Source organism: Lichenostomus cassidix, chromosome 6 (genome assembly GCF_008360975.1).
Source record: "Lichenostomus cassidix isolate B80296 chromosome 6, HeHo_3.0, whole genome shotgun sequence".
Classification (NCBI taxonomy): domain Eukaryota; kingdom Metazoa; phylum Chordata; class Aves; order Passeriformes; family Meliphagidae; genus Lichenostomus; species Lichenostomus cassidix.
The window spans coordinates 8,389,432-8,405,796 of record NC_139487.1 but is presented as its reverse complement, the minus strand read 5'-3'; the positions used below and the strand labels follow the sequence as shown (position 1 = coordinate 8,405,796).

General features: G+C 42.7%; 1 protein-coding gene across 15 annotated transcripts in view; it reads left to right on the top strand.

The window, feature by feature from the left end:
* TCF7L2 (transcription factor 7 like 2) overlaps nucleotides 1-16,365 on the top strand; it is a 171,266-nt gene that overhangs the window by 133,063 nt on the left and 21,838 nt on the right. For 10 of the 15 annotated variants that reach the window (XM_085064830.1, XM_085064840.1, XM_085064838.1 and 7 more), the window contains 2 exons: nucleotides 11,445-11,577; nucleotides 13,678-13,780. In XM_085064830.1, coding sequence (XP_084920956.1) covers nucleotides 11,445-11,577; nucleotides 13,678-13,780 — 236 coding nt within the window. Of the gene's footprint in view, nucleotides 1-1,512; nucleotides 2,026-11,444; nucleotides 11,578-13,677; nucleotides 13,781-16,365 lie in introns of those variants that run through there. The other 5 variants (XM_085064834.1, XM_085064831.1, XM_085064844.1 and 2 more) reach the window with 2 other exon arrangements.

The window sequence follows — 16,365 nt, the reverse complement described above, 5'->3', positions numbered from 1 at the left end:
GGGAGGGGGATGCGAACAGGGAGCTCCCGGAGCCTCCATCCCGTGTGCTGCGCATCTGTCGGGAAGAGCCGGCAATCCCGAATTTCGAGTTGCCCGTCCCGTTGGCTGCACTTTTCCAAGTTATTGTTGGTAAATGGTGGGGAACTGTCCGTCAGCAGCCCCGGGAACCGCACGTGGGACAAAGGCAGCCGCTGGAGTGTGGTGGCTGCTGTGAATAGAGGGAGGGAAGGCAATTAGCTGCCGTGTTGTTGGGGCTTTTTACTTGTCAAACTGGAGCCTCGTTGCTTTTGTTATTGCCGTGTAAAGGGAAATCGTGGGGTTTTGTTTTGGTATTAAGGGCCTTAGAGGTTGCTGGCTGACACTGCGCACGCGAAGGCCAGAGCAATGCAGGGAGAGGACCAGGGACAGGGCTCCAGCGGACAGGGACTGCACAGATTTCCCCCCGGTTTGCTTCTTCTGCTCTTCTTTTTTTTTTTTTCCCCGGGGCCTGAGTACCAGTCTGTGTTTCGTTGTCGTTTGTTATATTTTGTTTAGCCCGTGGCCCCTGCAGATTAAACTGCCTCTTAAAAGGCAAACTTGGTTGCACTGAAGATCTCCCTCCCTGAAAAACTTTTATTTTCACCCCTATATTTATTTGGTCCTGTTGTTCCACTCTTTGGGGGCGAGGGGGGAGAGAACTCGTTGGCGTGATCTCCCAGATGTGCATGGGGAAGACAAGTGTTTGCAACTGGTCTCCTCTAGTGCCTCGTCTGCAGCAGCGTCCGTCCCACATGGCGATCGCTCCCCATGCGTGCAGCATCCCTCAGTGTTAACAAATTTGCTTAGAAAGTGAGGAGGGGAACAACGCAGCCACCTTTTCCTAATTGTTTCCCGTTAAAAGACCCTTTTTAGCTTTTGCCCTTGCTGCAGAGTAACTAGTTTACAACTTTGGGGAAAAGGATGAAAAAGGAGATGAGAGATTATTGACTCTTGGCAAACTCGGATGCTTGAGCCGCGATATCCGGCTCAGATTTAGGAAGCGGGCATCTTGCAATGCTTGTAGGCAAGAGCAAGGTGCAGGGCAGAAGGCTTTACCCTTGCTCAGTTCAGAAATGCTCTCAGGTACCCCTGTTTATTCTCATTTAGGAGCAGCTTGGGAAAACACAGTAGCCAGGGCACTGTAACGTTATCTATCTCAAAGTTCCTCTCGCATCCCTGTTGCAGTAGGTCAGTGTTTTACAGAAATATTAAATACTAAAGGGAAAGGGAGGAGGGTAAGAGAACAGATCTAATGGTAAAGGTCTGCCAAATGTCACCTCAGTGTTACAATGACAAGAAAATACACTTTCCTTACAGCTCTCACCCTAAGAAATTTGTTTTGAGGGATTTGACAATCTTGCAGATAAAGTGACTGCTTGCTACACTTAACTGATCATGCTCCCTCACGGCCGGCCGGCGTTTCCTCGCTGCACTTAGTAATACCTGCGCAACCTGGCTTGGAGTAGCATTGTCATTGATTTCCAAAGTAACTGCTTTTTAGCTCTTGTGAGCAGACATACCTGCATGGGGGGGAGGAAAGTCTTTTCCCCACTCCCTGGAAGGATGATGGTAAAGTGCTATATTGGAAAAGACAGGAGGCTTCTCTAAATTTTGATAACTGCAGCCGACAATTTAGAAATAAGACACTTCTCACAGCCAACATGACAGTGGATTTTGAGCATTCAGAAAACACCAGGCCAAAAAACTGGAGACATCTTGATCTTTTAAGACAGCTTTTCCAGTACTTTAAGTGAAGGGGGGGAGCGGGGAAAGAAAAAGAGAGAGAAAAGCTGCGAGGAAAATAATACAAAGCCAGCACAATTGGCATCTAGACAGTAAAGAAAAAAAGTTTTTGAGGTTAACAGAAGGAAAGACAAAGCTGTTATGTACCCGAGGGATGCAATTTTAGTGGGAATGGAAGATTTGAGTGGTAAAGGAGGAGCGCTTGCCTCTGGGTTCTCTCTCTTCCAGCAGTTCGGCTGCTGGCATCTCAATTTGAATTGCTGGGTGAGTAGCACTTTCTGCGTGCGCGCTTTCCGTCTTGACCATTGAACTTCTGATGTGACTTCTCTCCCTCTCCTCCTCTCTCCCTCTCCTTCCCTTTCTTCCTGTGTGGAATAAAAAAAAAAAAATGGGGAGGGGGGGGAGCGTGAGAAATCAAGCAAGCATCTCCAGCTGTGACCTTTGTTAGCGACGTTGTTTTTATTTATTTATTTTATGGTAATCGTCTTTTTTAGCAGGGGGAAGCGCGACTTTTCGATGTCGCTTAATTTGGCAGCGGTGGCGAGGCGCGGGCGGCAGAGCCGCTCTGTCGCGACACAATGGTGGCAGCGGGACATTTGTTGCACTCCTCCTCCGTGCCCTTCCCTCCCTCCGCCCGGCTTTGGGGTTTGCTGGGGGGAGCGGGAGGGGAAAGGGATTTTTTTTTTTCCTTCCTCGTGCATCCAGGGTGGGATCGGGGTGTGTTGGCGGGGCGGTGTTTCCGAGCCCGGTGTGCAGCAGGTTTCGGGGGCTGATTTCTTGATTTCTGGCTGCTGAACAATGGTTAGCAGCGAGGGAGAAGTGTGTGCGCGTGTAGAGCTGTGTTCCATCCGCACTCAGGCAGTCACACAGTGACCATGACATCACTAGCTTTTCTTCTCTTTTTTTCCTTTGGGGCGGAGGGGGCCACTTCAAAGCTTTCTTCAGTTCTGTACGATATTTCCTAAACTCTGAAACCATGAAGGTAAAAATGTTTGGATTTTGGTTTTTTTTTTTCTTAAAGGAAGAAAAAGTTGGTTTGTAGCAGGGCACATATGTTACAGTTAAGGGGGTTTGGAGATGGAATGGTTTAACTCTTGTCATACACAAAACGAGATTTTTTGTTTTAATTATTAAAAATAGTACGTAGTACTATTTATTGGTTGCTTTTTGATCCTGTGTTTGGTTGACACTTGGTTAAATTTTCTGAATTCTTCAGAAAGCTCAGCTGTAATGTTAAAGATGAAAATTTTAGGGACACTGCATAAGAATTGTTTTACCCAGTGATAAAGGAATACGAAAAACAGGACTGAGTGTTGATAAATATAACACATGTTTTAATACAGTGGCTCTGTGTTTGCTGTCAGAAGTCCATGAGACTCTCTTTCTCCTGTTATTATATATTACAGAAAGTAAAGCTATCCCTCAGCCAGTTTTGTGTATTACTCATACTTGTACATGGAAAATAGAAACTTACCGAAGAATTCTACAGCGCATCACATTTGCACTGGTGGTTTTGTGGAAGTCTTGAGTTTTCTGCTCTTTCCTTTTCTAACTCTGCCAGACTTGCTTGCAGAGTCACTCGATCCAGGAGGAGGATTTCTGTCACTTCAGTACTCTGTGGTACCTTTGCCTGAGTGGCTTAGTTGATTTATTTGCCTTTTCTTAATGTAAATCAAGGGATAAAATTCTGTAGAATTTGTCTAAAATTAATTAATCTAAAAGGACAGCTATTTAGATGTTTCTTCTTTCACTGCATGTTGTTGCATATGCAGGTTTTACAAGGCTGGTAGTGAGATCTCACAAATGTTTTACCTTTAGAGAAATTTTTTTTATTGAAACTTGGGGCAAAAGGCCTGACAACACTGTATAAATGTGCCTGTTACTTTTCTTCTGAAATACCTGCAAGGTGTTTCAGTTCTGATGTGCATTTAACATAACATTTTTAGGGAAATGTTTTTGAATTTATTCAAGAAATAATTGATCTGGGCTTATTTAATAATTTCGTTGCTTAATTCTTTTGTGCTGCGTGTAATGTTTTTAGCACATTAAAAAATGAAAACAGTTTTTAGAGCCTTGTTATTTATTAAGTGATTTAATATACATTTGCTACATATATTGCATATTGGTGTTGAGCACAGTCCGCTATAATTTGTGAATGCTGCATTTTAAAAAGCTATACTGAAAGCTTGCCATCATATCTTAAGGCATGCATGTGCTTGATAGTTTTTTAATAATGCTGTTATTACTGAAATTGCCAAATTCGGGAGGGTATAGGCATACATGCTAATTTTCTTTAATTTCTTGCAGTTTTTTAAGAGCCTCACATTCAAGTTCTTGCTGTAGACAGAAATCACAGACACCCTAATAAAAATCAGGAGCTATTTCTCTCGCAGTATATGTCTGTCTAGTGCTGAAACAAGTGGTTTATAAGCCAGAATTAAAGCTGTTTATAATGTGGCATTTCAGAGAATGTTGGGCAGTAAGTCAAATTGCATGATTACGTATTCACACAAAACCATGTAACAAGGTCTGTCGGGGCAATTCTAAGCACTATTTTGCTCATATTCGCTTTTCTCTCTGCTTCTCATCTTCTCTTAATTTTTGTGTTTGTGTTGTTGCTCTGTGCCTCACCCCTTCCTACCCTCTTTTTGTTCAGGACCATTTCCCAAAGATCTGCTTTGATTTCACCCATCTCTTTGCTTAGTGGTTGTGCATCCAGCACACTTGTACTGGTATGGCTTAACAAAAAGGCGTTTTTCAGTTTTAGTCTAGTGTATGCCAAGTGTTTCTGCTTTTTTGTTTTGTTAGACGTGAATAAAGGTTTGCCTGCTCTGCAGAGGTACTATCTGTCTAGTAATTAAAATTAACTAAAGTGTGCAAAGAAAGCACCCAGTATTTGTCATGTTGGGGAAGAAACTGCCTCTTCTTTTGTAATGGAAGAAACAAATCTGGGCACTTTATTACCAAAAACTTGAAGGGATTGAGAACTACCCTGTCCTCTTGGTATGGGAAAATTCACCTGTTGATCAAATCACCTCTAATTTGGATACTCTGTGTAAGGCTTGGCTGGATACATGCAGGCCACAGTTCTGGGCTATAGATGATGTAACTGATGTCTGAATTCATATGCCAAGGTCAGGCAGAGCAGGTGAGCAGAGTGCTTTCTCTTTATCAGTAAAGCCTTAAGAGAATAAGTGAGGTAAAATCTAAGTGCCATAAATGTAATTCCAGGTGTTGCTGAAGGATCTCAAAATACACAGTTGTGTAGCAGGTGCTTGTTTGGGTCTGACCTGACATTACAGGAACACCACATTGTCCAAGACTGCAGCATTTAACCTACTTGTATTTAAACCCCAAGTTTCTTTCTTTTACTTAAAAAGAAAAAAAAATAAACAAAAAAACCCCACTCCAGATACCATAGCAATAAACTTACAGCGCACAACAGCATTGAAAGCAGAGTGTGAGCACACTTAATAATGTTTTACTAGTGGTGTGTTTTATCCTCCCGCATCGGAACTAACAGGCAGTAATTAGATAGCTAAACCCCAGTCCTTCCCCTTGTACACTAGAGGATTTGGCGTATGCTAATTGTCACCAGATCATTTCACATAATTGCCTTTTGGCGAAATTAAGTGGAAATTTCCTGAACATCTTAAATCCTCATTTCCCCACCCCCTCCCCTCTGTACCTTCGCTCCCTAACAGGAAGGATGTGGAAAAATGTCAAGCACGGTGGTTTAGCTCTCCAATGTTGAGGGGACACTTCATCAGAGTTAAAGGGGGGAAAAAAAACAAAACCGATTCTTTTCATGAATGAATTGCTGGACACTTAAAGCCAGGAAGCTGATTTTGTTGTTTTGTGTGGGAGACTGCTAATAGACCACAGGGTTTTATTGGGAAACCAACAGTTCTTGCAGGAGCAGGTAGGCACTCGCTGGTCTGGGAATTGGTCAAGGAGGGAAGGGGAAGAAACAGAAGGTTGCAAAATCTGTGTGTGTGTGTGTGTCCCCATTTTAATTCTTTTAAATTTATTTATTAAGGATAGTGGGGTAGTGGGGGTTGTTGCAGGGTTTTTTGGTTTTTTTTTTTGGGTTTTTTTTTAAGCTCTGTCTGGGGAGGATATTGTCCCAGCACACGGTTGTCAGTGCTCCTGTCATCATTTGTGTGAAAGAAGAAAATGAGCCTTTTTTTAGCAGGGCGAGTTGTGATTATCAATGGAGGCCTTGTCTCCTGCTACAATGGGCAGTTAGCTTAGGGCAGGACCTTAGGCAGGAATCAGCTACATTAAACTGAGAAAGGGCTCAGGCCACTGTATCAGCCAGAAAGGAGCAAGGGGAAGTAGTTTTCAGGAATGCTTAGTCAGGTGTGAAAGCATCCTTGAAAAAATAAACTGTGACTCCACTAGCTAAACAGGGCTGGGTAAAATTAAATCTTCAATTTTTTTCAGGAAATGCTTCATCACTGGCGTTGGATTTTTAAGCTTGGGAAGGGGATGAGTACCAAGTTACATACAGCTGGTGGGTTGGTTGGCTTTAGCTTCCCAGGTGACCTAAGTGTGCAGTTTCCTTGTTGCAGTTTGAGTGCCACCCAGAGCAGCTGCTGATGTGGGTGATCCCCAGGTCTGGAGTGGTGCTTACTGATGCTCTGCTTATTGATGCTCTGCATTGGGTGATGGTGACTCCACTGGAAGTGGAAGAATATTCCAATATTTGTAGCAATATTTTGGGGTTTGCCTTTACTTGCAGCTTTCCTGATTTGTAGGGGGTGTCAGGGTGGTGAGGGGGTGAGTGTGATGCGAGGGTGTCATTCCTAGACAGAATCAGGGAGGGATCAACCTCTAGGAAAAAAACAAAACCTCCTTTTCTGAGCATCTTCGGAGCTGCAGAGCAGTTCAGGAGAATCTGTTAGCATTTCACTGGCCACAGTCAGCATAACTGCAGTGGCATCATCTGGAAAATACAGAGAAACAATTTATAAACCTGCCTTTTAATGTGAACAGGGATTGAATGGTACTCCTTGCTAAGCCCAGGGAGCAGCTCCAGGAGGGCCTGCTAATTCAAGACCACTGTCGACCTGCATCCACCCTGGAGGAGGGGAAAAGGCTGACAAACCCTCTTCTGTGCTGCTTTTGTTTTATTGTATTAGGCTCATAAAAGCACTTTCAGGGCCCATCTTTCTTCAGCAGAAAGGGAGAGCAGTGGGGAAGAGGAGGACATGGCAAAAAGACAGGCGGAGCTCTAACTCCATTTGTTTTCAGTGTCTCTTGATTAACAGGTTTTAAGGAGGATGGCAAGCTCTCATTCCTCTGGTAATAGAGGAAGGGGAGAGGGCTCTGGGGGTCGGGGTGCAAGTACCTGCTCAGTCCCTCCCCTGGCTTTTTGTACAGACCTGCCTTTACTAACCCCATGTTGTCCTGGTGAGGACAAATCCTCTGGTGTCTCTGGTGTGTTTTTCTCTGACTTGGAGATGATACTGTGTTTTTATTACCAAAGCCAAACAAGCTATGAATTTGCAAACAGAAATTGCAGTCGCAAATTCTTCCTGTTTTAGAGGTTGGTTTCTCTTTGTGTGCTCAACAATACCATGTTTCATCTTGTGCAAGTCTTATGTTGCTTTCAGAGACTTAGGAACTATTGATTTATACAGCATGTATTAACTTCTTCAATAAATGGGGAGTATTCATCAGTGGGGTGTATTAAATTGGGCTGTATACACATAGAAGCATCTTTCATCCTGTTAATGAAATGTCCTTACCATGCAACAAAGACTAATACACAGCAATTTATACACACAATCCCCTGCAGTTTAAATCCGAAGTTCAGATAGGTTTTTTTTTGTTCCCTAAAGGCACCTATCAGAACTTAGTCTAAATGGATCTCAGTATTCCTCTCAAACATTTATCAGTCCAAAATTTGTTGTGGTTTTGCTGGGGGAATTTTTTTTTGTTCTAGAGCTCCATTATTGTTTAAACTGATCTGTGTTTAAGCACTCCCAGAAGCATTTCAAATTCATATAGAGAGATTTAGTAGTAGAGCCCCTATGGGGACAATTTTCTCTGGTTTGCTTCAGGCAGCAGTTATCAAGAAAAGCAAACTTCTCTTGTTTTTTTGCAATTCTTTACCGTGCCCTCTAACCCAGCATATGAGACCTCAGCCTTCAGTGGAGAAGGGGTGATTTATCAGCAGATGACTTGGTACTTTGTAGATGCTGGGATTTCTCTTTAGAAATCTCCACTTGTTCCTGTCCTGTTCCCACATGCCCTGATGCTAATCTGTGTACCAGTGCAGCTCCCCTTCCCATGCCTGACAGAGCCATAAATGGAGCTCTTCAACTTGCCAGAGAAATCCCTGATTCTCACAATGGCTTTTAGCTTGGAAATGCCCTTGATAAAGTACTCACAAATGTAGATTGGAGAATATTGCCTTTTGCAGGGGGATGGCTAAAGTCATCTAATAGGTGTCTCCTGTTGTTGGCTTCTGTGGCTTCTGTGGTTTACCTTTCACTGCCAGTGGATGGGGTTAGGACCATATTTGTTACTCAGGCAGAGCTCCCATTGCCTTCAAAGGCAGATGCATCTGCAGGATTAATCCTGCTCTTTCCCAGATAGTGCTTTATTTTTCTCTTTTCCAAGGAAGCTTATTTAACTTCAGAAATGGTGCTTTTAAAGAACAGCTTGTTTAGCATATTATGCATGATTATCTTGGCTTGGGAATTGTGTGTGCTGTTCTGAGGGGAGTAATGGTCCCTTTTCCCAGTGTGTGCTGAACAGTGCACAACAGAATGGAAACCTGTCCCTGGGTAGTGGTACAGATGCAGACTGATTTGCAGAGAGGTGGATCACATTCCTCTGTCCCAGAGAGCATATTTTTGAGCATGCATATGGCAGTTTCTCCCTTTCCCCTGGTACATTCTCCTCCCGTCTCTGCCTCCAGCATCCTCAGACTGGCAAAAAAATTTCCTACCCTTTCACTTTTGTATGAGTTACCTGTTTGAGTGCATGGTAGTCACCCAAATAAAAATTACTTACCAGGGGAAAAATTTGCACACTTAAGGTTCAGACTCTTAGTTGTTGATTTTTATTTATCTTTCCTTTTGATTTTTATTTGTCTCTGAAACATGTTGAGTAAAATACATAATAATTTAGCATTTGTTCTGTTTTGTGGAGATATTGCAGGCGGTCTTGGTGTATCAAAGCAAAGAGTGGTGGTTTCCCACAGTTTACATGTAACCCCCTATGGTACATCTGGCTTTGGTGATAGAGCCATGTCAGTCCAGCTTTCCTCTCATGTGTTGTTTCTTGTTTGTCAGTTTAAGTCTGACCCTCTACTGTTATTCTATCACTTACTTATTTTTTTAACTAACCAGGTCCAGTTTCTATGAAAATAAGCTCTATGTGGAAGGTGTCCCTTAATGTGTGTCAGGGTCTGGGTGAGGATTGCAATGGTGTGAAGATAGAGTTGGGAGAATGCAAAGATACAGCATGTGTTAACTTCTTCAAGAAATGGGGCCACACTGTGGGTCACCTAACAGCATGTGTTCACACAATTCTTGGCCAGAAAAGATAGCTCTTTTTGCAAATGATCATTTTTGTGAACCTCATCAGCTGGTCGTTTGGCTTATAATGTCATGTGTTGTTGAGTAGACGCCTGCTACTTTGTATGGTGGGAAATATGATTTGTTGGGTGAAGTCCTTGCCAAAGCTTTCAGTTACTTTCTGACTGCTTAGGTTTGTTCACTTGAAAGGGAGCAGATTTTGGGTTAGAGCATCTTCTTTGGCTTTTTGAACTTGAGAGCTAAATCCTCAGAGCTTCTCTGATGTGAAACCATTATGGATCTGCGTGGCCAGAAGTTGTCCTTGGCTGTTGAGCTGGCAGAAGATCTGACCCACAACCCAGCCAACAGAACGTGCAGTAAATCAGCACTGTCTGTGGTGACCATGCTCTGTCCTGCATGGTGGCCACTTGATGTGGGAATCCCCTTTGCCAAGTGCTTGGTGGTAGAGGGAAATCTTCCCATTCATGGGTGGCAAAAAGAGATGGACACGGTGAACAGCGCAGGAGAATTTTGGGAAGCACAAGCACTGTTCTTGGCTTGCTTCTTTTGGATGCACACTCTTTTCTGCAGGTTATCAAAGCAGTGAGCCCAAATAGCCACAAATGGCAGAGGCTGAGGCTGGGGGAGCCAAAGGGGCTTTACTTGGCCAAAGCATGATGGAGAGACTTCTTGTTTATTCAGGGAAGACAGTTCTTTCTTTTTCTCCTTGCTCCCAATTTGTCTTCCCTCTTCCTTCCCCACAGTCTAGAAACTCATTCCCAAAGAAAAACTGAATTATTTTTTAAATGCTTTTAAGGAGAGCTCAGAGCATTGGACACAAGGTCGGATAATAGCGATAGCTTGTCTAAGGTGGCATAGTGAGGGTGTATGTGTGTGTGTTTGGGGGTGCTGAGGAGTGAGCAGTGGGCTTGGAGCTGTCCTGGAACAGGAGGGTGAGCAGGAGAGTGCTGGCAGACCCTGAACAGCAGCGGCGCTATCGCGGCCACCGTGGTATCACTACTTTATTTTAATGTGATTCCTTTTACTTGATGTTAATGCAAGTTGTTCCTTACTTAAAGTAATAAAAGGAAATGAAGACACATTCTAAAATGAAACCTGACTCTAATCCATTCATCATCTAATACCAGCCTCTTTATCTTTGCTGGTACCTAATCTGGTTAAATGTCCCTGTTGTAGGATTTTAGTGAAAATCCTCTATGGGGAATAGGGTTTTTTGCAATTGGATTACTCGCAGTAAATGGTCCAGCGGTTCGCTTGTTTCAGCTTAATTTTTTCTTTGTGATCTTGTAAGGGTAAGTTACAGTTCAGCCTGCCTTTTTCTTTCATTCATTCACTCCTTTTTTTCAATTTTTTTTTAAATTGTTGTTAAGAAAAAGATTTTTTTTTCCCCAGAGCTAGGAATGTGATGGGGAAAACCTCATGATATCTGCGTGATTATTCCCCCTACAAGAGTGTTAATTTCAATGGCTTTATCTGGGGGGTTTTGCCATTATTTATATAGCTGAATATTTTAGTAGCCTAATTAATCAGTATCCAGTTTCCATTTATTAGCGCTCTCTGATGAATTGATAATTAATCAGCTCTTCTAAAATATATATATAAAATATGCAGGTGATCGCTTGTCAGCTTAATGCTTGCTGATGAAGGGAATACTCCAGCACTACAAAGGCTTTTTATCTGGAGTATTTGCAATGAGCAGTAAAATGCAGAACTGAGAGTGAGGACAGGAAGGGGAGAGGAAAAGACCTACAGGTCAGTGAGCATTTGGGTCTCCTGCTAATTAAATGGGGGACTCTCTCAGCCCCTCACTGAGGAGTCTGCCTGCATCTTGGAGGTGAAGCACAAGATTATAAAATAAAAAGGAAAAATTTTAAAGAATTGCTGTTGCTCCATACAGGAGCATGACAGGTCAAAAAGATTAAAGAACCTCAACAGCAGGGAGAGTGTGTGAGGAGGTTTAAAGCAAGAGGGTGGGAAAAGTGCGAGGGTGACGCCAAGAAGGGATCTGGAAAAGTCTTAGGATTGAGTTGAAATCCTGGCTACTCAGATTTTTGTATGTTGTACCTTGTGCTGCAGTGGGAGGGATGCCCAGCACTGCTCTAACACCATCAACCTTTTTCTCTTTGACAGTCTAACAAAGTGCCAGTTGTGCAGCACCCACACCATGTACACCCTCTTACGCCGCTTATCACATACAGCAATGAGCACTTCACACCAGGAAACCCTCCTCCACACTTACCAGCTGACGTAGATCCCAAAACAGGTAGGTGGGAGATATTTTGGGGTTTCTTTCGAGAGGGAGTGGGTGGATCTTTCCGTTCCGCGCATTAGGGGAGAGGAGTGCCGGAGAATGGATTTCCCATGCTGGAGCACCAAAGGGGGCATGTAAAATGTCAAACCCAGAGAAAATAGTTTCTTTTTAAGCCAATTAGGCTTCAGAAGGAAACCTACTGGGGGAATTTTCTTAGAGCTCCTGCAAGGTGACACCAGAGTTGCATGTGTGAGGTCTCTTGCAGGTGTGTTTCTTCGCAAGCATGATACCCCACCTAGTAGTTCGATCTACCAGTGCTTGCTTTGCATGCACGACCCAGAGAATTAAACATGTACATTCTGTGATCTGCACTTACAAAATTGCAGCTGGAATTTTAAAGGTGGCGGGTCATGACCGGTTTCAAAATGAATCTCTTTTAATTCCCCAAATCCCATTGTTTCTGTGTCAGGAGTTCAGCCATTTTTCTTCTATAATGTTGAATTTTCATCCATTGTAACTACTTAGCTCCAGCTTTACACTTGCAACTCTTTTCCCCAATGTAAGTCTACCCAACTCTAAGTTCAGCCTGAAGGGCAGTCTGCTTGAATATAGAGCACCACGTAAAACCCTGACTAGATTTATTGGTGTTACAGAGTAGAATTTACATGTTATTCTAACTTTTTAAGAGTCCCTTTTTAACCCGAGGTCCCAAAGAAGTCAAACAGTGTCAATCTTCTTTCTCCAGGCTGCATTGAGTTCCTAGTGACAGTGGTTTTGGTTTTGTTAATCCAAACCCCATTTAGTTAATTGGGAAGTTCATCAGAAACAGAATTCACGTCAAAGGAATCGCTCTGTGTCAGCCCTAACTTATGCAGATAATTTATCTGAACTCCAGCCTTTGAATGAGGCTGTGCATTAGCTGGTTTTCACTCACCATGCTTCAACTGGGGCCCCCTTTTAATTGTGCTTAATGCTGACTTCACGTGGCTTGAAAGGAATCCATCTCGCCATCCCTGGGTATTGCAAGTGAATGGCATAGTCAACCTCTCATTTAAATAATGGTAGTACAGGGAATAGCTTTTAAATGGTTATCGTAAAACATATGATTAACGTCTGTAGACTGTTTACTTTTCTTCTGTGAACATTCTTTCAAGTGTGCAAATAGCTCACTGGATGGTTAAAGCCCAGTTAATCTGTCCAGGTTTTGTAATGGAGAAAAAGCAATGTCTGCATGAAAATGTCACACAAGGAGATTTAATTTAGAGATTAAAAGCTTCCCAAGTGACTTAAAAAAATAGTTTTTAGCCCTGAATACAGTACCCCTTCTTTTTAATGCTCTCTGTTTTAATTTTGCTTCTGCTGTGTAATTGTGCTCTGGCTTGTTAATTGAAAGACCCAGCCTTGTAACCCTTACTCCTCTGAGTAATTCCTGTTTGCTCTCAAGGTAAGGAGCGTTAATATTTAAGGCTTGTGTCTGGAGGTGGTTTCTGCTTTCTGAGTAGGAACTGCACCAGATCCAGAGAGGATGGGTGGGCTCGCTGTTCTCCCTGCACACCTTCAACATCTGCCCCTGGTTTTACCAAGCATTTCCAGGAGTTCTCACCTCCACTCCTGGTTTCAGGAAAAGTTTCCCAGGTTTGCTCAAAAGCAAATATCATTTGCAATTTTAATGACTTTTAAACTTGTTCAGGAGATTATTTTAGAATAAGGCCATGTTACTGAGTACCCTGTCAACTCATAGATAGGGTCTGTGGTCTTTTGGCTGATTTGGAGACTAAAATAACTATAAAGATGATACAGGGTTCATCTTTCTGTTGAGCATTTAAGAGAGTATCTAGTACAGCTTCACACCAAAATTGTATCTGAGACTGCTAAATTCTAAATTACAAAAATAATTGTCTCTGACTGGAGAAGTGACTGAGGGACTGAATAACATCATTTTTTCTTATTTAAAAAATAAGAATGTGAAAAAGCCTTTGAAAACCCTAAGTGAAGGCACAGATACTGTAATAAAAGTAAATTGACAGAAATTTAGAAATATGTGGTTTTTCTTTATATTTTATTTATTTCCACATCTCAATACTGATGATGCTTTATTTTCCTCTTCTATAGGAATTCCAAGGCCTCCACATCCTCCAGATATATCTCCTTATTATCCATTATCACCAGGCACTGTAGGACAAATCCCCCATCCGCTAGGATGGTTAGTACCACAGTAAGGAGTTCCATTTTTTTAATTTATTTTTTTCCTTTTTCTGATGTGTAAAATTTATGTAAAAATGTGTGTGTGTGTGTGTGTGTGTGTGTGTGTGTGTGTGTGTGTATTTGCATTGGGATGAATTTGTTTGCCAACTGCCACTTCCCTGAGTGTTATGAATTTACCCACCTCATGAAGGCTAATTAAAACTTATGCCAGGTCATGTGGTCTTAAACAAACATGAGCAGTTGGACGCAGCTTTGCATGTCATCCCAACCAGCTGACAGCTCGTGAAGCATGAATTTTTAAACCCTTCTGCAGAAATGTCCTTTTCTTGTTATTGCCCTTATGCTGCACCACATGGGTTTTTTGCAGATTTGGTTTTCTGGGGGCTCAGGGTGGTTCTCACAGACCCTTTTTATTTTTACTAGGGCCATCCTCACTACAAATTTTCAATTTTAAATTTCATTTGCCTTCTCTGTTGAAAACCCTTTTGTTTTTCTTGTGAAACAGTAGAGCTTTACATCGGCCAGTGAGCAGCATTCCTGGTTGAGATGTGGCTGGGCAGTTGGCAATTGGCATCTGAGGAATGGAATTTTAAACAAGAAAGAGGAATTAGTTTACTTTAAAACTGGCTAAGAAAAAAAGCAATGGAAAGTTAGTTTGGGGTTTTGTTTTCTTTTCAACTCCTCAGATCCCACTTGCAGAGCCTTGCTGGGTATGAGCCTCCCTGCAGTAATTGAGAACTTATTTTCTTTTTTTTCTTATGTTGCCATCTCTCAATAGGTTTAAAAGACACTTAAGCACTGCCTAAGCCCTTTGTGTAGTATATTTGATTTAAATGCTTATAAAACCCATTTGCATTGCTGGATACAACAGTTCTCTGCATTATAAATCAAGACTGTTATCCTGTTTTTCTCACGTAACAGGCCTCCTCAATTTTGGGGTGATCATATTTCCTACACAAATGAATTTTTCAAAGCTGAAAATAGTTTGCTGCTCCTTGAGGTTGTTTGGTCAGCTGTGCTAAAATACCTCTCCACAAGCTTGCCCTCCATGGGGAACTGGAGTTGACACCCTGTAGGAGAGTAGGGGTTCCCCCCATACTCCCAGGTCTCAGGCGAGGAGAGGTGGTGGCATCAGAGGCTTTGGAGGCATTCTGAAGCACAAAAGTGTTGATGCAGGAGAGGTGGAGCTTCTGGCCATTTTGCAGGCTGCCCTTCCTCACTGGTGGTCTTGCAGCTCGTTTGGGTAGAGGTTTTCCCACCCTGAGGGTGAAGCATGGCCATCAGCTCTCTGCTGAAGGTTGCTTCTCCACAAAAGTACATCACAAGCAGAAGAAAAACCCAAAGCATTGCTCCCTGAAATCTGAAATTCCTCCTCTTTTGTGGTGATTTACCTTTTCCAAAGGACACCCTGAACAGTGGTAGAATGAATGTCAGCTCCTTAGCTCAAGTTTGCACAGCAGCAACCTCAACTTTCGAAACAAATGCACTCAGCTAGTTCCTAATGTCAGTGGCATGAAAGATGTGAGGGCACAGGGAAGAAATTGCTCTCTGTCCCTGTCCCATTGCTCGTCTGTGTGTCTGTGTTGTGCAGACACAGGTTTGTCCTCCTTGGATCTCATGCCCTGGCTGCCAAAGCACATGGATGATGCCACACATGTCCAGTTTCACCCCACAGGTGCTAATGGCCACCTGTGTCTCTGGAAGACTCTGTCATCACTGCTGCTCTAGAAAAAGCCAACACCATGGCATGCTTGGCACCCCACAGCTCTTACAGCTTCTCCCAACTGGTTTTTGTTGAGGGGTGACACCACCACGTTGGCTTTTGCTCTAGCAGAGTAACATGGCCAACTTGACAGAAGTAACCCAAGGTTTTCATTCCCCCTCTCCTTGCCACTTGTGCTTCACCATCAACTTCCCAACCCATCTATCCTCCACTGGCCTGTGTGTTTCTGGCATAGTACCCACCCCAAAAGCATCCTGCCCACTCAGATGATGTATTTGAAGGACAGATGAAACGAGCTAGCCAGCGCAGACAAACCTCCATCAGAAAAAGTTGTGTGTCTTTCATGAGGATGCTGTTTTGCATGTTGCTGTATTTTTTAATTATTGTAATGAGGTGTGATTGTCTATTGGTTACCCACAATACTTCTTGGGGACTCTCCCCCGGTAACTCTTGTCAACACTTGTTAATCTGACAAAAGGCTACAAATTAAGCTCTGTTAATTTAATGTTTTCTCACCGAGATCTAAATACCGAAAGAGGCCCAAAGCGCAACTGAAGTCCTTTGATTCACTGTACTTTATTTTGGTATAAATTTACATTCATTATTGTTTTCCTTTGGATGTGTAGCCCTCAATTAGTGTGATGGCTCCATTAAAGCAAGCGAGACTTCGCCTTTAATTATTACAACAAAACACCTAGTTTCAGCTTGGGGAGAGGGTCTCTATTGACATAAGCAGAGGTTATAAAATTTAATTAGCCATTCCTATCAGATTTATGGCATTCAAATTGTTCTGTGTTTCTTTCCTTTGATCCTTGCTGTACAATCCCCAAGATTTTTGTTCTGATCAAATGAGAATAAAGCTTACTGTGCAG